Raw genomic sequence first — 20,589 nt, 5'->3', positions numbered from 1 at the left:
GATTCCTCCATTTTCTTGGTTTGTCCCATTTGCTCCGTTTCAGGAAAAGTCTTGCCGCTTCTCAGTTCAATACCAGAACGACTTTTTGCGGCCATTGTAATTAAGTCGTAAATCCTTCAGTAGAAGTAATAATTCCTTCAGTAAAAGTAATAAATCATTAAAGCTAAAAGGGATCTGTCAGTGGGATATAAAATATATTGAGAGAGAGCCACTAAGAATGCGACTTACTCCACATGCTACAAAATGGCGAATCCCATGTCGCATTCAACTCAAAATGAAAGACTGCTATCACTTGAGCAAAGGTGATTAACAAGTCAAACAAAACAAAAATAAAGACAGATCACAAGCATGTACCATTAATAAAAAATAGAACACTTATCCAAGAAAATTCTATTGTCAGTAGCAAGGGAAGTTAGTTGATAACGTTTTCAAACTGCTACATAAGATCCAAATATTTAAAATACATAGATAATAATAAGCAAATATTAACTTGGAAACTATAATTATAATATTTTGGGAAGAATACACAAATACCCAATGTGATAGCTATAATCATAAGAGCAGTCATGATCATTGTGAACCAAAGAGTTTACCAAATGAAGAGTTATCGAAGAAATTTTAAAATTGTCCCATCCTATCAACTTATACCAAAGAAATTCCAATGCTTTATTTCCTAAATAACCATTACATGCAAAGATTTCAAATGTATCTGGTACATGGATCTATTTCTTTTAGAACCCCCCCCCCCCCCGCCTTAGCACTACGTATTGATCTGTTGTCTGTGCACGTGGGGTTATCTACGCATGCGCATTGCTCTCTTGATGCAATGTGAATACACCAGTTAAAACCATCTTCCACATCCTGCTTTCAATTAATTGATACGTAGTTGTGCAGAGAAACAAATTAGTGATGAGAATGAGCCTGAAATCCAGAAAATATCACAAACTTTACTAACAGTTACAAGGCAAAGCAGCGAGAGTTAAACAATGGAAGAAAGCCAAAGGACACATGAGTACCATGAAAGATATGCCGAATTTAAAGTGAAAGGTGATGGCTTCAGCCAGGAAAGTTGACGAATTTGATAGCGCTGTTGAAGGCTGGGAGTCGAATATCGAAAGGGTTGAACTGTATTGTAACATGAACAATATGGAGCAAAAGAAAGCCCCTGCCCTTGGCTTAATGGGTGCAAGAATGTATAGTCTCTCATGTAACTTAGTAACCCCTGCAAAGACAGCAAGACGTTTGATGAAATTATTACAATTTTACAAAAGCACTCGAGCCCTAAACCACTGGCAATAGCTGAGAGGTTTAGATTTTACAAAAGGAACCAGCAGTCAAAAGATGAAAGCATTTCTGAATACACTCCAGAACTGTGCAAACTTTCCCAGTACTGTGACTTAACAGATGGACCTTCTGATGCATTAAGTGACAGGCTAGTATTGGCATGCACAGTCAAAGCATTCAAATGAGGCCACTGGCAGAAAGTGACCTAACCTTAGAGAGGGCATTAACCATTGCAAAATCGTTAGAGGCTGCAGCAGAACTGAACTACAAGGTTAGAATGAAATGCACAAAATGTTCCTGAATGGCACAAGCAAAGATGTTATCGATGTGGCAAATCTTCCACGATGAAAGTGACTCTGTTGGTTCAAAGAAAAAGTCTGCGGAAAGTGCCACAGACAAGAGAGTGTGCAAGACAGTCAAAAAGCACAAGCTAGTGAAAAGTCTCAAACACAAAACTAAGCAAATGCATAGTTACCAAATGTAAAACAGAATCAGACAACAGCATCTGATAAAGGTGAATTGTCTAGCCTGGAATTGCATAGTATTATTGAAGATGACAAAATCACCAGGATCACAATAGACACACACAAAATGCTGGTGGAACGCAGCAGGCCAGGAGGAACCTATAGGAAGAAGCACTGTCGACGTTTCGGGCCGAGATCCTATAGATGCTGCCTGGTCTGCTGCGTTCCACCAGCATTTTATATGTGTTGCTTGAATTTCCAGCATCTGCAGATTTCCTCATATTTGAGAATTACAATAAATGGTGTCTGGTGTAAAACTGAAAATGGAGCTGGATACAGGGTCAGTTTTGTCCATAATTCCAGAGGCTGACTACAAAAGACTGCATTCTAAGATACTATTAGAGATGACCACAGTGAAGCTGAAGACTTACACAGGCAAAAAAAGTGTCTCCTAAAGATAAACTGAAAGTAAATGTGATCTATGGAGGCCAAACATAACAGTTAGAGCTTTATGTACTAAAAAGTGCAGGGCTAGCACTTTTCAGACGCGAATGGTTTAGAAAAATCCATCTAGACTGGCAGTCAATCAAAGCTCTCAGTGTGGCACGAACAGGCAACCGCAGCCCAAATGTAGCACTAACAAGAGACTGGCACAGCTGCTTAATGAGGTGCTTGAGAAGGGGATTGGTAAACTCAATGGCATGAGGGCAGTCACAAAAAAACGAAAATCTGCAGATGCTAGAAACTGAAGCGGAGGACTGAAGTCATCAGGACTGCAGAAAAAAAGATAAAGAGTTGAGTTAGAAGGTGGTTGAGAGGGGAGGAAGAAACACAAAGTGATAGCCGAAACTCCAAGGGGGAGGGATGAAGAGGTTGGAAATTGATTGGCAAGGGATACAGGGCAGGAGAAAAGATACCAGCCAGAATTGAACCGGATGAAGCAGTAACACCAAGATTCCATAAAATGCGTCCAGTGGCTTACGTATTACATCCCAAAGTGGATGCTGAACTGCAGAGATTGGAGGGATTTGGAATTTTCTCCAAGGTTGAGTGGAGTGAATGGGTCACACCCATTGTCCCAGTGATCAAGTAAGGGAAGGTCAGAGCTGTTCGCATATGTGGGGATTTCATGATAAACATCAACCCAATGCTGCATTCTGAGCAGTATCCCCTGCCACAAATAGAAGACACTTTTTGCAACTTTGGCAGGCAGGGAGAGGTTTTCAAAGATTGACTTGTCACAAGCCTATCTGCAAATGGGGTTTGAGGAGTCAAACAGGAAGCTCCTCATGAACAACACTCATATGGGACTGTTCCAGCATAATCGTCTCATCAGTTCCAGTAATTTGGCAAACAGCAATGAACCAAGTGCTCCAAGATATCCTAGAAACCTTGATGATATCATGATGACTAACTAGAATGATGAAGATCACCTCCTGAACCTTGGTGAAGTGCTTGCCAGGCTGAGTGAGTATGGTCTGTGCAAAAATAGAGAAATGTGAGTTTTTCTAAGAATGAAATTTCATTGTGGACATACCATTGGCAAGGATGGCTTACACAAGTCACAAGAGAAGACTGAAGCAGTGCTACAGGCACCCAAACCAGAAAATGTGTCACAACTCAGGTCATACCTAGGTCTTGTAAACTACTACCACTTGTTTCTCCCAAACACTGCGACAGGGCTGCACCCATTGAATGCAACTGTTACAGACAAGAGCAAAGTGGGGATGGCTAGAAAGATGTGAAAAAGCATTCAAGGAAACAAAGAGACTAATAACATCAGAGGAACTGCTCACCCATTATGACCCATCTCTGCCCATCAGACTGGTGTGCGATGTATCCTCTTAGGGCACTGAAGCTGTTTTGTCGTACATTATGAAAGATGGATTTGAACACCTGATTCTGTTTGCTTCAAGATCACTGACAAGCGCAGAACACAACTACACACAGATCGACAGAGAGGTTTTCCTAGTATGCGGAATAAAGTAGTTCCACCATTACCTTTACAGACAAAAGTTTATACGCTAGTGACAGATCACCAGCCTCAGTCCCAGGAAGGGAATTCCAGTTATGTCTGCTACCCAGTTACAACATTGGGCTCTGTTCCTAGAAACCCACTCTTATGACAGAAAGCTCAAGAGTACCAAACAACACAGCAATGCTGATGGCTTGTCACATCTTCCATTACTGACAACTGAAGAAGAGTAGTTTTCATACTGTGACCAAGCAGAAGTGTTCCACACTTCATTGGCGGACTAGCTGCCAGTAACAAATTCCAAAATAAGGAATGACCCAACATGAAATCACAATTCACTGATGGCCAGTTCATGGTAACCCTATATCTCCAGAGTTCTCAGCAAGACAAGATCAACAGTCCATACATGAAAGAATGCTGATCGCCCCCTAATCTGCACACCAGAATGTTAGAAAATCTGTATGAAGGACACCTGGGGACAGACAAGATGAAGAGTCTTGTCCAGAGCAACACATTGAAGACTTGGCCAAAAGCTGTGGAGATGCCAAAAAGTTCAAAATGCACCCCCACAGGCACTCTTACACCCATGGGAGTGACCATCGTCACCAGAGCAAAGAGTACATATTGACTTTGCTGGGCATTCATGCACTCCATGTTCCTGATTGCTGTGGACACTCATTCAAAGTGGTGGGAGGTTATAACAATGAAGTCAACCACCTCAGCAAAGAGGGTCTCCACTCTCTGAACCACCTTCACCAGAAATGGTTTACCAGAACCAACCAGAAATAAGTGGGTTAGCTAAACACCTTCGAGAAGTCCATTAAAGCAATGGACAAGGAGTTTGTTTCTCTGCAGCACAAGGTGGACAACTTCCTTTTTGTGAATCAGAACACAGCTCATGCGACAACAAATCAAACATCGCACAGATCTCAGAAGGAAGTACGAAATAAACACTTCAGCTAGTTGCCAAGTGAGGCAGCAAGGAGCTGTGAGATTGGACAGGAAATCCTAAGCAAGTGGACACCTGCTAGGATAGGTAAAAGAACTGGACCACTTATGTACACAGTGAATGTTGGAGATTAGACACGGAGACATCATGTGTGACCGGATGTTCAACCGAAGAACACACCCGAGTTGTTTCCATCCAATAAGATGGACACATTTCAGTCATCAGACTTGCCTCTCAGTGATGATCATGTCACTGACAGAAACGTGACACTGGAAACAAAGAATATTGTCTTGGACACCTATCAAACCTAATGCCACTCCACAGGCGCAACGAGAATATTATCATTGACAAGATACCTGCCAAACCAGATGCCACTCCACAGGTCTACAAGTGCTACCCTGAAAGAAACAGAGCGCCACCCAAAAGACAGAATCATTAGAACTCTGAAGTTAGTTATGGACTGTTATTATGACAGCATATTTATTTGGAATATGGGTTTATGAAAGAGAAGTTGAATATTTTGTATAGTTTTATGTTACATTAATCTAAAGTGAGAGAAAGTGTAATGTATGGATGTGTTACTTTTAGAGCAATGGCCCCCTCCTTAGTATGACATATTGATCTGCGGTCTACACACATGCATTGCTCTCTCTAGCTGCAATGTGAATACACCAGTTAGAGCCATCTCCCGTGTATATGCTTTTAGTTAATTGATATGTAGTTCTGCCCATACACAATACATGCCACATTAGTGTTTTCATACCCACATCAACTCAAACAAGATTGATAACTACAGTAAAACTCCATTGATGCAGTATGCAGGATTTTGGTGATGCAAGTCTGTTAAACCTTCCAAATAATTGTGCACCATTCTTATTAATACCCCAATACACTTAAATGACTTTATTTTTCACAGTCATATATAAAAAAACTCCAGCGAATTTCAAGGCAACATGGAAACTGGGTCTACAGTGCATTTAAGGTAGCAAGGGAAACATCAGGTGAGAAAGCTACCAATCCAGATTGTTGAGAGTTCCACTGCATACCTGAATTAGAAATAACTGCATTGTAGACCAATGAAGTGTATGAGGTACTGTCTAAGTATATTTGACATTGTTTCCACGGCAGAGAAGACAGCATGCAGCTACCAGTGGTACAGGCATGAAAAACTGAAGCATCTGCATCTAAAAATGAAGAAGCTGCAAAAGTGTAATTGAACTTCATAAGAGATTTAGAAGTAAACATAATTCTACCCATAAAAAGAAATGGCATTTCTGCTTTGTTAGCTGTTAGAATTAAAGTTAACTATTAGAAAGAAATACAAAACCAAAAACTTTACATACTGTAATAAGGTCATTCCTTTCAACCATTCTTGTAGACTGAAGTAGCCCATGCTCTGGGCATCCAATTTCCAGGCCAGCACCAACATAACCACCTACAAGAATAACATTTGAATAATGAAAAATTACTTTTTGAATGCATTTTGCAGATATTCAGCTCTCATTTTCTTTCGTTTCATCACAAAATGTAAATTAAACCAGTATTTTCCTTGTCCAAGAGGAAATTTAAAAATTGCCAACAAGGGCATGTTCAGTCGTGCTGAACTTCAGGCAAATCCTCCATGATAAAAAAAAGACTGTGGTCCTTGAGAGGTAATTATATTTAGATAAATAATACTTGGCACCAATGTGGGAATTAGTAAGTGTTACGAACCCCGTAACTGGGTCACTTACCAGCAAAGATAGAGAGATCCGTCTGATGGTACTATTTTTAACAGTATTTATCAGTAAAAAATACACAAAAATATCAATGCAAACATACAAATATACGTCGTCAATACTAAATCTAAAAGTGTGGGTATAATAATAATCAATAAGAAATAAGCTCTATCGTTGTCTAGGGGATAAATGTATTGTCCGATGGAAATATAAAAGTCACTCAGTTCATGTAGGCTGCAGCCTTTGGTGGGAGAGGGTGGGAGAGAGAGAGAGAAAGAGGGGGGGTGGGGGAGAGAGAGGGTGGGGGAGGGGGAGAGGGTGGGGGAGGGAGCGAGAGAGAGAGTGGGAGAGAGAGAGAGGGGGGTGGGGAGAGAGTGGGGAGGGGGGAGAGAGGGTGGGGGAGGGAGCGAGAGCGAAAGAGAGAGAGATTTGGAGAAACTTGCCAATTCCTTTTATGATTTCGATCCGTCAGTCTCGTTAGTGTGGCCGTTCACTTGTGGCCTCTCCTTTAGCTAAACCGTTCTTCCGTGGTAAGCCCGCCAATCCCAGGCAAAGGAAAGGACGCACGGGAGCCCCACCGGGGCTATCACGGGATTTCTAGCGTTTCTCCTGGTGCGTCTAAAGGGGTTGTTCCCCAGACCCTCTTTTATCCTCACTCACGGGGTCTCAGATGTCAATCAGGTTGGGATGATGCAATCCCTAAACCAGCCCACTCTGGTTGTCCCGAGGGCTTCAATGAATAGTACAGTACTCAATGCATAATTCCGTCTCCAAGAGACAATAGCCATTATCAAGGGTTTTTGTTTCGCTGAGGCCAGGACACATTCCAAACATTCAGGATTCTGCGTGTCTCTCTCTCTCATTTCCTGGGTCCCAGACACGAATTAATAGCGATCTTGCGATTCTCAAAAAGGAGGGTGCGACTTTGTACCCTTCGGCCCCTCAGAGTTGTGGCACATTCGTAACATAAAGAAGTGAAAACTACAGAAATTATAAAGGCACCAATTGACTGATATCATTATTGTATTTTTGTTTTATTTTGACAGGGGAAGGGAAGAAAAACATCTTCCAAAAGGGGATAATTGTTAACTATATAAGGTCCAGTTTACCATCATTTAACTGTACATATTACAACCAAATGAAACAATGTTCTTCCGGATCACAGTACACCTGCAAAACATCCATCACACACAGCACATAAAACAAAATACAGTTGCTTTGGTTATTTGGTGGTGGGGGGGGGGGGGGGGGAGGGCAGATTATTACTTATTTGGGACAACTCTTAAAGAACAAAAATTAATCAAGTAAATAGCCCTTCATTTATTTGGACCTCTATGCTGCTTAATTGGGACAGGATACTGTTCCCAAGCAGTTTCTAACTAGCATTAGTCATGTGCATTTGTGTGGCCAGTAGAAACCACACCATGCTTAGAGAGAAGTCTTAAAATAGCATCAATTGTTCAAAAAGCAGTGATTTTTTATTTTATATCACTGATAGTTGGCAAGAAATATGCAGCAAGACAATTCAGAACTGTTTTGCTCACTGCGGTTTCAGGCATTCAGGCTTGGAGATGTCAGAAACGGCAGGGAGCAAAAATAAAATGATTTCACTACTTCAGCAAGTTAGGAACTACGAAGAATTTGAAGGTATCAGCAATCATCTTGAATGTTACAATGAAAGTGAAGGTTTGGAGGATGCAATCATTAAAAGTATTGCACTGATTTTGTTCATTTACAATCAAAAGACAGCAGCATTCACTGGATGAACTCCTGGTGATAACTATTAAACTTCAAAGTTCTAAGTAAAATTTATTATCAGAGCACGTACACGTCACCACATACAACCCTGAGATTCCTTCTCTGTGGGCATACTTAACAAATCTATAGAACCATATATCTATAGAACCGTAACTGTAAATAATGGGCATACAAAAACTGCAAATGCAGGTATAAATAAATAGCAATAAATAACAAGCATGAAATAACAAGATAAAATAGTCTTTAAACAAGTGAAGTTATCCCTTTTGATCAAGAGTCTGACGGTTGGAGGGGTAGTAAATGTTCTTAAACTTGGTAGTCTGAGTTCTGAAGCTTGATGGCAGCAATGAGAAAGGAGCATGGCCTGACTGGTGAGGATGTTTGATGATGGATGCTGCTTTTCTACAGCCATGTTTCATGTGGATGTGCTCAATGGTTGGGAGGGTTTTACCCATGATGTACTGGGCTGAATCCACTAGTTTTTCTAGGATTTTCCACTCAAAAGCATTGGTGTTGCCATACCAAGCTCTAATGCAGTCAGTAGTATAGGTGCTGTTGTGCTTTCATTGCAATTATATTTATAAGATGGATCCAGAACAGGTCCTCTGAGATAGTAACACCCCAAAATTTAAAGTTACTGACCCTCTCCACCTCTAATCCTCCAATGAATACTGGCTCTTTGACCTCTAGCTTCCCCTCCTGAAGTAGAAAACATAGAAGATCTACAGCACATTACAGGCTTTTCAGCCTACAATGTTGGGCCAACCATGTAACCTACTCAAGAAGCTGCCTAGAATTTCCCTACTGCACCCTTCAGAGTAGACAAATAACAGTACAAATACAAAAGAGAAAGAATAATAATAAACAAGCAATAAATAGAGAACACAAGATAGAGTCCTTGAGAGTCAATAGATTGTGGGAACAGTTCAATGATGAGGCAAATAAAGCTGACTGAAGTTATCCCCACTTCAGTCATCCCCTGATGGCTGAGGGCTAATAATTGATGTTGAACCTGGTAGTGCAAGTCCTGAAGCTCCTGCACCTTCTTCCTAACAGCAGTTGGGCGGTGGGGATCCCTGATAATGGACACTGTTTACTTGTGACAGCACTCCATATAGATGGGCTCAAAGATGGACTGAGCCATCTCCACTACCTTTTGTTGGTTTTTCCATTCAAGGGGATTGGTGTTTCCATATCAGGCTCTGATACAGCCAGTCAATATGCTCTCCAGCACACATCTATAGAAATTTGTCAAGGCATTAGATGTTGTGCTGAATCTTTGCAAACTTCTAAGCAGAAACACTGCTGTGCTTACTTATTAATTGCATTAATGCGCTGGGCCCATTAAGTCCTCTGAAATGTTAACACTGTTGAATTTGATGTTGCTAACCCTCTCCGCCTCTGATCCCCCAATAAGGTCAGGCTCACAGAGTTCCAGTTTCCTCCTCCTGAAGTCAATAATCAGCTCCTTGGTCTTGCTGACATTGAATTGTTACGGCACCACTCAGCCAGATTTTCAGTCTCCCTCCTGTATGTTCATTCGTCACCACCTTTGATTCAGCCAATGACAGTAGTGCTTTCAGGAAACTTAAATATTGCATTGAAGCTGTGTTAGCCCCACAGTCACGAAGTGTAAATTGAGTTGAACAGGGGGCTAAGCACACAGATTTGTGGTGCATTGTGCTGATGGAGACTGTGGAGATGTTGCTGCCAATCCGAACTAACTGGGGTCTGCAAGTGAGGAAATAGAGGATCTAATTGCACAAGGAGGTACTGAGACCAAGGTCTTGAAGACTATTGACTAGTTTTGAGGGGACGATAGCATTGAATGCCAAGCTGTAGTTGATAAAGAGTATTGCATATGCATCTTTGCTGTTCAGATGTTCCAGGGTTGAGTGAGGGGCCAATGAGATGGCATCTGCTGTGGATCTATTATCACAGTAGGCAAATTGGAATGGATCCAAGTCACTTCTCAGGCAGGAGTAGATATGTTTCATAACCAATCTCCCAAAATACTTCATCACTGTGGATGCAAATGCTACTGGACAAGTCATTGAGGCAGTTCACCACGTTTTTCTTAGGAACCAGTAGAACTGAAGTCTGTTTGAAGTAGATGGGTACCTCAGACTGCCAAAGTAAGAGGTTTAAAAAGGTATTAGTGAAGATTCCAGTCATTTGATCAGCCAGGTACCCCCTTCTGGGCCATATGCTTTCCGTGAGTTCACCCTCCTGAAGGATGCTATTACGTTAATCTCAGACACTGAAATCACAGGGTCATCGGGTGCTGTGGGGGTTCATGAAGTGTCCGCTGTGTTTGACAGTCAATGCGAGTACAAAAGGCATTGAGCTCATCTGGAAGCGAAGCCCTGTTATCACCATTTCACTTTGTAAGAGGTAACAGCATTCAAGCTCTGGCACAGCTGTTGAGCATCCTTCATTGATTCAAGCTTAGTGCAGAACTGCCACTTCACACACGAGATGGCTTTCTGGAGATCATACTGGTGTTTGCATACCAGGATAGAATGTAACAAGTAGAACTATCACTGTTAGGCCGGGTATAAAAGGCATAGAGCTTCTACTAACAAGACTTAGACAAACAAGAAAATAAATTGGACGTAGCACCGCTTTATAATCATGGGAAAAATTTGAATTTATATCCAACATATACATGTAAAGACTAGATTTTTTTTGAAAGGGTAGTGTAAAAAGCTGGGGTCTCAATTCATGGAACATTGGTACTGGAGAAAAAGGGACCAGTTTCATTGGAATGAAATGTCAAATACCAAAGGAAGGAAAACAGTTTAGGGTCAATTTATAAAGCTGAAAATGAATAATTACTGTGAAAGGGAGCGGAAATATCTAACATATGTGTTGCTCAACATCTAACAGCGGCTTGAAAGGACCAATTCCACACATTCCCCCCTCCCCCACCAAAAATGGCAATAACCAGGAAACAGATTAGAAGTAATAGGTAGCAGGATAAGAGGACTAGAAATTTTTGTTCAAATCCAGAGAGTTAAGGATTTAGAACAATATTTTTTAAAAGCAGTGAAGTCAGAAGTACTCATTACATTTAAGGTTAGTTAAATAAATGTTTGAATCCCTAAAAGACTGCAATCCGAACTCTAGTGGCATTTAGCTGGATAGCTCATTTACAATGGTATGCCTCGTGTTGTGCCATTCGGGCTGGGTTAAAGCCAGTGGATATTCCATCTGTAGTAAGTGCTGAAAGTCACATAAATAAGGATTTCAGAAATGCTTCTCAAACGGGGAAATTGACAAATCAGAACACATATGCACAAGTACCTGATGTATAACACTTTCAACCAAAAGTTCTGCAGCAATAGATTACCAAGTCTCTGAAAAGATTAAGCATCTTTTTACTATATTACTACAATTTCACTTACATTTTCGGGTTCTACTCCAATGTCTTCACAGAATTTCTCCATGTCTTCAGGGCCTAAGACATCATCACTACCTGTAACATACAGAGTGCATGAATACTTTGTGCAGTAATTATCCTAGGCCATTTTGAACAAGGAAGAGTTTCTTGCCTACTCTGCTGAAGACAAGTGAAATGTTACAAACTGTAAAGCTACTGGCACAATTTAAATGTTAAGAAATTTTAAAAAGGTACATTTTACAGGTGCATGCAACAACTCATCATATGCACAGATGGAATATAAAATCCATTACGTGTCATTTTTTTTTAAAAAGAGCATTATGGTAGTGTAGCAGTTAGTGTGAAGCTATTACAACTCAGGGCATTCCAGAGATTGCTGTTAAATTCTGGCGCCGTTCTGGAAGGAGTTTGTACATTCTCCCCAAGGAATGCTTGGGTTTTCTTTCCCCCAGATGCTCCCGTTTCTTCCAACAGACCATAAATTTACTGGCTAGTAGGTTAATTGGTCATTGTAAACTGTCTTGTGATTAAGTTGGGGTTAATCTGGCTCGTCAGGGTTGCAGGGGCAGCATGGTTCAGAGGATCAGAAGGGTCTACTCCACAGTTTCACCAAATAAGTATTTTAAGTCTTTTTAGACAAATTACTTCTTCCAAAATGATCTACGGTCATTTGATCAAAATTGAACTTGGGCTTTATTTTTTTTAAAAAAGTGTTTGCACAGGGCCTAGGATTATGTCACTGTAGCAAAGAGACTAATGGTAAAGTAGCAGAGAACCCCCACATTTACCTTGCGGTTATGAATATTGACCCATGGTATTTGAACATACCTGCATACTCATAGAACCATTCTAAGCATCGCTTGCTGGAGAACCCTTCTTCTTCAGGCTTCATCCTAGTTGAGTCTTGTTTCCTATACATGGTGCTGAAGGAAAAGTTTTAAAAATTAATTAAATCATTCATGTTCTTCTTAAGAAGATTTAATTATAAGAAAGAGCAATAATCAAGTGGAGAGAGAGAAACCTAGTTCTGAAAATCAGCAGATGCCAAAAATCCAAGCAACACACACATAATGCTGGAGGATCTCAGTAGGTCAGGCAGCATCAGTGGAAAAGAGTAAACAGTCGATGTTTTGGGCTGAGACCCTTCATTTTTTTTTAAGTTTTTTTTCCTTATCGATCAGTTTTTCAGGTCTGTTTTTTTCCTATCAGTTCTTCTTAGAAGGTCTTTCTCAAAAATCATTTGCAGATTCAGAAACACTGCTGGGCTATTATACATCTTTAATTTCACCTTTGTGAAGATGCTCAACTTCAAAATGATGAGAAACTGAAATCTGACAATAAGCAATAATGGAATGAAGCAGAAAATTACTTAATATGCAATTATACTTATTAGAATGTAGACATCACGTTGACCAAGCTTATTCTAAAGCAATGCACCAAAATAGCCCTCACACAATCTTCAAGTCCAGGTCCTCTCCAGATTACACTCAAAATGTGGACACCCATACACATGAACAACCTGCCATAATTGTTAGTAAATTCAAAAGTCTAGCAGAACTAGTTTTCCCTCTCTCCACTTAATAATTGCTCTTTCTTATTGGTCAAACAAGAACCAGTTTGGAAAATAACATTTTTCATTTAACTGCTCTGTACAAATCAGTCATCATCTCTTACAAACATAGACTGCCAGTTTCATAGCAGGTCACTAATATGGTTTTGTTTTTCAAGAAAGGCTTTAAGAATAAGCCAGAAAATTATGGGCCGGTGAGCCTGACATTAGGAATGGGCAAATTATTGGAAGCTATTCTAAGGGACTGCTTAAAGTTGAAAGAAAGGCAATGTATGTTATCTATATGGACATTAGCAAGGCCTTTGACAAAGTCCAGCATTCGAGCTGGTCAAGAAGGTTCAGTTGTTTGTTATTCAGGATGAGGTAGTAAATTGGATATAACACTGTCTTCATAGAAGCCAGAGATTGGCAGTAGATTGTTGCACCTCTGACTGGAAGCCTGTGACTATGGTGTGTCACAGGGAATGATGTTGAGTCTGTTGCTATTTGTTATCTGGATTAATGATATAGATAATAATGTCATAAACTGGATCAGCAAAAAAAATGGAGGTGTAGTGGACAGTCAATAAGGCTATCAAAATTTACAGTGGGATCTGAAACAGCTGGAAAAATGGGTTTAAAAAAAGGCAAATAGAATTTAACTCACAAGTGTGAGGACCAACCAGGGTACAACTGACGAAGTGAGCAGTAGAGCACCGAGGAGTGCGGTAGAACAGAGGGATCTGGGAATACAGGCCCTTAATTGCTTGAAAGTGGTATCACAAGTAGATAGGATGGTAGAGAGAGCTTTTGACACATTGGCCTTCATAAATCAAAGTAGGAGTACAGGAGTTGGGGTGTTATGTTGAAGTTGTACAAGATGAAGTTGTCATATGAAGAGAGTTTGATGGCTCTGGGCCTGTATTCACTGGAATTCAGAAGAATGAGGGGTGACTTAATTGAAACCTATTGAACAGTGAAAGGTCTTGATGAAATGGATGTAGACAGGATGTTTCCAATGGTGGGAGAGTCTAAGACCAGAGGACACAGCCTCAGAATGGAGCAGCATCCTTTCAGAACGGAGATAAGAAGTTTCTTTAGCCAGAGAGTGCTGAATCTGTGGAATTCTTTGGCACAGGCAGTTGCAGAGGCCAAGTCTTAGTGTATATTTAAGGCAGAGATGGATAGACTCTTAATTGGTCAGGATACAGGAAGGCGGCAGGAGACTGGGGCTGAGAGGAAAAGTGGACCAGCCAGGATGAAATGGCAGAACAGACTAATTCTGCTCCTATATCTATGGTCTTATGATGGTGAGGCCAAATTGGAGTATTGTGTGCAGTTCTGATTAACTACTTAGAGATATAAGCAAGATAGAAAGAATACAGAGACAATTTCCAGGATTTTGCCTGCATTTAAAGTCCTGATTTACAAGGAAAGGTTGAATAGGTTAGGACTTTATTCCTTGGAGCATGGGAAAATGAGGGAAGATTTGTAGAGGTACAAAGAAGTATGCGGGCTATAGATGAGTAAATACAAGCAAGCTTTTTCTAATGAGGCCGGATGAGACTAGAACTAGAGGTCATAAGTCAAGGTAAAGTGATTTAAAGGGAACTTCTTCATTCAAAAAAGTGGTGCATCTATGGAACAAGCAGCCAGCATAAGTGGTGAATGCGGGTTCAATTTCAACATTTAACAGAAATTCTGGCAAGTATTTGGGATATACAAGGCCATGGTCCCAATACAGGCAAATGGAACAATACATCATAACAGTTCAGCACAGTCTAGATGGGCCAAATGACCTGTGGTTGCGCTGTTGAGCACTATGACTAAAGCTGCAATCAACAATGCTCAATAAAAGCCTATGTGGGCAATATTCCATTTTACTACTAATACTTCTACCAATCCCATCCCTTTATCTTTGAGCGCCTTCAGTACAAGCCGCAACTCAGAAACTCACTAGTTTATACTACTGCAAAAGCACTATATACTTCCCACTCAGCTAGTTATAGCCAACAACTGAAACAATGCAAGAGAATGCTGTCTGAACCTAGGCTAACAATGCTCTCAGTTCCCTTTCACAGGTTGATGCAACCTCCATTCATAGAGAGAGACTCCAGGCACAGACCTTAAGGGAAATTCAGGACTGATTTATCAATTATCATGTGGCTTTATTTATGACTACACAAATAAAAATGACTGCAGATTGACTGGCTTGTTTCGTTGCTACTCGTATTTTTACAGAAGATGACAGAGTTGATTAGTCACAGCAGGATGGTGAGATTGAAATAAGAATGCAGACCTGACTTTCTCTTTTCCTGTGTCTTGGACACCAAACATCTCTGGGAGCAAAGTGTTTGGTGCCATCAAGAGTGTTGAAGAGCCTCTTACCTGATGGGTATGAAGTTTTCACAAACTCCAGTCATTTGGAAAATGACAAATGAGATGTATTGTACATGTATCAGACTGCAGTGCAAAGTGGTTAATGGACATAGATAGCGCGAGTGACGAGAAAGAAATCTTGCAACACCATAAAACTTGCGATGGTGGAAAGAGGGTGAAGGTGCCAAGTGAAACATTATGTCTCTAAGAGCCATAATAATCCAATATCTGTTTTGCACAAGTTTATAGTCATGGCAATTCCCCACCAAGTTTCTGCTGGGGTGGGGTGGCACAAAACCATCATGTCAATGGATGTCCATTTAATTCAGGTAATCATTGTCAAGTTCTAGTGCAGCACTGTGTATAATTTCAAACGCCTGAGTGGCAGATAGTTTTGTGCACTTGATGGTGCTGAAAATAAGCAAAGGAGTGTCAAATGAATTGCAAGCCTCCGAGGCTCTTCCAACATTCATCCATGGAGACCTTCCAATATCATTATCTCTTAACCTCTCTTCCTCCTCCTCCTCATTAGAAAAGGATTGAGTCTCAAGATGGCAAAGTGACAAAGCAGGATAAATCTCTTTCTAAAGCAGGAGTGGCAAAATAAGACATGTACATAAACTCTAGACATAATAAAAAAAATAATGATCAACTTTACTGCAAAATGAAACAGTGAAAGATTTTTTTACAACTCGAGAACAGTGTCTTCACAAGAAATGTCTAATGTTAACTTGATGCTAGCTAGAAGGTTGCAAGAACATGTGGTGTTAGATGACATGTTTTGAGATTTTGCAGACCTGCTGTTACACATCAATATTTAGAAAGTAAACAATAACAGTACTATTTTTCGACTGTATTTTTAAAATATTAATTTAACAGGTTTTCTAAAATGTTTAATTTCACCTTTATTAATAGTAAAATGATGAATACACATAAAGAAACAACAGGATTCATCCTTTTTCTTTAAAAAAAAGGCTGTGGCGACCCATTTCCTGGCACATCCGAACCGGCTCACAATTCGCCAGCGTCCCGGCTAAGGGAGATAGCCTACCGGAGTTTGCGAGCACAGAGCTTTGGAGCCTCTGCGCCACGGGGGGCAGGTTGAGGGAGGCTTAAAAGCAAGGCTGGGTATTTGGAATAAAGTTTTTCTTCAACTGCAGTTACCGACTCCGTGTCGTAATTTTAGCGCTGCATGTAGTACACCGCTACAATTGGTGACCTCGACGGTCCAAACGATTTTTGGACCAGAAATGACCGACGCCGCCTCTGTTCATGCGGTTTCGTTGAAACTGCCGGGTTTCTGAACACAGCGACCGAACCTATGGTTCCAGCAAGCTGAAGCCCAATTCCACATTCGCCAGATCACCTCAGAAGCCACCCACTACTACTACGTGGTGAGCTCCCTCGACCAGGAGACATCCGCCCAGGTCGCGGAGTTCGTACAGTCGCTCCTGGCAGACGGCAAGTACACGGAATTCAAAGCCCTGCTCCTCAGGACTTTCGGACTCTCACGGCGGAAGCGGGCTGCCCGTTTACTGCACCTGAATGGCTTGGGAGACAGACCTCCATCGGCTTTAATGAATGAGATGTTGTCTCTGGCCGACGGACACACAACCTGCCTCATGTTTGAGCAGGCATTCCTGGAGCAGCTGCCCGAGGACATACGCATGCTGCTGTCCGACTCGGATTTCAGTGACCCCCAGAAGGTGGAACGCCAAAAAGGTGAGCACAGATCACCCAGCCACGCTCCCAGCAGCAAACCAGTCCAGGCCCGGCCGCAGAGCCCACCAACCCCAGGGGCAGGGGTGGGGGGCCCAACGAACACTGGTGCTTCTACCACCAGTGCTGGGGTGCAGAAGCCCGCCGTTGTCGCCTGCCCTGCAAGTTCCCGGGAAACGCCAGGGCCAGCCGCCACTGATGGCTACGGCGGCTGGCCATCGGGATAGCCTCCTGTATGTGTGGGACAGGAGGTCGGGACGCTGGTTTTTGGTCAACACCGGTGCCGAGATCAGCATTTTACCTCAGACAAGTTACGACACCCGCAACAGGGCACCGGCAGCACAGTAAGGACCTATGGCACCAGTCAGGTGCAGCTACAGTTCGGCTCCAGCCAGTTCACGTGGGACTTCACACTGGCCGCCGTAGCCCAACCGCTTCTGGGTGCGGATTTTTTGCGGGCTCACAGCCTACTGGTCGACCTGCCCAGGAAGAGACTGGTACACGCCAAGACCTTTCAGACGTTCTCCCTGGGTGCAGCCCAGTTGCCAGCGCCTCACCTCGGCTCCATCACGCTGTCCGACAATGACTTCACCAGGGTCCTGGCGGATTTCCCATCGGTTCTGGCACCGCAGTTCACAGTGGCCATGCCCCGACACGGCGTACAGCACCACATCCCGACCCAGGGACCATCCATCCATGCCCGCGCTCGGCGGCTTCCCCCGGACAAGCTCCGACTGGCGAAGGAGGAGTTCAAGAGGATGGAGGAATTGGGGATCATCCGGCGGTCTGACAGCCCATGGGCCTCCCCCCCTGCACATGGTGCCCAAAGTGACAGGAGGCTGGAGACCGTGCGGCGACTACCGCAGGCTGAACGAGGCTACCACACCGGACCGCTACCTTGTGCCGCACATTCAGGACTTTACAGCAAACCTGCACGGCGCACGGATCTTCTCCAAGGTAGACCTCGTCCGAGGGTACCATCAAATCCCGATGCATCCTGACGACATCCCCAAAACGGCTCTCATCACCCCGTTTGGCCTTTTCGAGTTCCTCCGCATGCCGTTCGGCCTGAAGAATGCCGCACAGACGTTCCAGCAGTTAATGGACGCGGTGGGACAGGACCTGGACTTCGCGTTCATCTATTTGGGCGACATCCTCATAGCCAGCAGCAGTCGTCAGGAGCATCTGTCCCACCTCCGTCAACTCTGCGCCCGACTGAGTGAGTACGGTCTTACAATCAACCCCGCCAAATGCCAGTTCGGACTCGATACCATTGACTTCTGGGCCACAGGATTACTAAAGACGGGGCAACCCCTCTGCCTGCTAAGGTAGATGCGGTCCGCCACTTCCCCCGACCCACCACGACCAAAGGCCTTCAGGAATTCATAGGTATGGTCAATTTCTACCACCATTTCCTCCCTTCAGCTGCCCGGATCATGCGCCCCCTGTTCGCCCTGATGTCCGGTCCAGGCAAGGACATTACCTGGGACGAGGAGTCCGCCGCCGCTTTCGTTCAAACGAAGGAAGCTTTGGCGAATGCCGTGATGCTAGTACATCCCAGAATAGACGCCCCTACCGCCCTCACAGTGGACGCATCTAACACGGCAGTCGGTGGGGTGCTGGAGCAACTCATCGCAGGTCGCTGACAACCCCTGGCGTTTTTCAGCAAACACCTGTGGCCACCCGAGCTCAAGTACAGTGCTTTCGACCAGGAACTGTTGGCGCTCTACCTGGCAATCCGGCATTTCAGGTACTTCTTAGAAGGTAGGTCCTTCACCACGTTCACGGACCACAAACCGCTTACATTTGCGTTTACGAAAGCGTCCGACCCCTGGTCGTCCCGCCAGCAACGCCACCTGTCCTACATCTCTGAATACGCGACGGATGTCCGGCACGTCTCGGGTAAGGACAATGTCGTGGCGGATGTGCTCTCTCGCCCTCCCGTTCATGCCCTTTCCCAAAGAGTAGACTTTGAGGCACTGGCAGAGGCACAGCAGGCAGATGAGGAGATTCCGAGTTACAGAACCGCAGTCTCCGGTTTGCAGCTCCAGGACCTCCCCATAGGCCCAGGTGAGAGGACCCTACTCTGTGACGTCGCCACCGGCCAGCCCATCCCGTCGTCCTGGCACCTTGGCGGCGACACGTTTTCGACTCCATTCATAACTTGGCGCATCCCTCCAGCAGGTTTCCAGCAGGTTCGTTTGGCACGGACTCTGCAAGCAGGTCAGTGAATGGGCCAAAACATGTATGCATTGCCAGACGGCCAAGGTGCAGCGGCACACCAAAGCCACACCGCAGCAGTTCCACCCCGCCCACCGGCATTTCGACCACATTCATGTGGATATCGTGGGCCCCCTGCCAGTGTCGCGAGGAGCACGGCACCTCCTGACCATCGTGGACCGGTTCACAAGATGGCCGGAGGCGATCCCGCTCACCGACACCACTTCCGAATCTTGCGCCCGGGCACTGATCGCCACCTGGATATCTCACTTTGGTGTGCCGGCCCACATTACCTCCGACAGAGGCGCCCAGTTCACCTCCAGCCTGTGGTCAGCTATGGCCAGGCTTTTGGGGACTCAGCTGCACCACACCACTGCCTACCACCCACAGTCGAACGGGCTAGTGGAGCATTTCCACCGTCACCTGAAGTCAGCTCTCATGGCCCGCCTGCGAGGAGCTAACTGGGTGGACGAGCTTCCCTGGGTCCTACTCGGCATCCACACCGTGCCCAAAGACAATCTGCATGCCTCATCGACCGAGTTGGTGTACGGCGCGCCCCCGGGGAGTTCATACCAGCCCTAAGGGGGCAAGAGGAAGAACCCACAGCAGTCCTGGGCAGACTACACGAGAAGCTTGGTAACCTGGCCCCCATACCCACTTCGCAGCATGGGCAGAACCCGACCTGCGTACCCAAAGACCTGCAGAACTGTAAGTTTGTTTGTACGAAGGGGCGGGCATCGGCCACCGCTACAGCGGCCCTACGAGGGGCCGTTTACGGTGCTCCGGAATAACGGGTCCACGTTCGTGCTGGACGTTGGGGGGAGAGAGGAGGTTTTCACAGTGGACCGACTCAAACCGGCCCATGTGGACCTGGCGCAACCGGTCGAGTTTCCGGCACCGCGGCGCGGAGGCTGACCTCCCAAACAGGTTCTGGCCCAGACTGTGGACATTGGGGGGTGTATCGCCGGTTCTGGGGGGGGGGGGGGGGGGGGTTATGTGGCGACCCATTTCCTGGCACATCCGAACCAGCTCACAATTAGCCAGCGTTCCGGCTAAGGGAGGTAGCTTACGGGGGTTTGCGAGCACAGAGCTTTGGAGCCTCTGCGCCACAGGGGGGCAGGTTGAGGGAGGCTTAAAAGCAAGGCTGGGTATTTCGAATAAAGTTTTTCTT

The 20,589-nt window shown here is 44.2% G+C and overlaps 1 protein-coding gene across 4 annotated transcripts in view; it reads right to left on the bottom strand.

The window, feature by feature from the left end:
* The window catches only part of dcun1d4 (DCN1, defective in cullin neddylation 1, domain containing 4 (S. cerevisiae)), a 70,225-nt gene that overhangs the window by 25,627 nt on the left and 24,009 nt on the right, over positions 1 to 20,589 (bottom strand). For all 4 annotated transcript variants that reach the window (XM_059989170.1, XM_059989171.1, XM_059989173.1 and 1 more), the window contains 3 exons: positions 12,380 to 12,474; positions 11,556 to 11,626; positions 6,016 to 6,107 (listed from right to left, as the gene is read on the bottom strand). In XM_059989170.1, coding sequence (XP_059845153.1) covers positions 6,016 to 6,107; positions 11,556 to 11,626; positions 12,380 to 12,474 — 258 coding nt within the window. The remainder of the gene's footprint in view (positions 1 to 6,015; positions 6,108 to 11,555; positions 11,627 to 12,379; positions 12,475 to 20,589) is intronic.

This window comes from Hypanus sabinus, chromosome 14 (assembly GCF_030144855.1).
Source record: "Hypanus sabinus isolate sHypSab1 chromosome 14, sHypSab1.hap1, whole genome shotgun sequence".
NCBI lineage: Eukaryota > Metazoa > Chordata > Chondrichthyes > Myliobatiformes > Dasyatidae > Hypanus > Hypanus sabinus.
The sequence above is the reverse complement of the archived record's forward strand: the minus strand, read 5'-3'. Positions and strand labels throughout refer to the sequence as shown.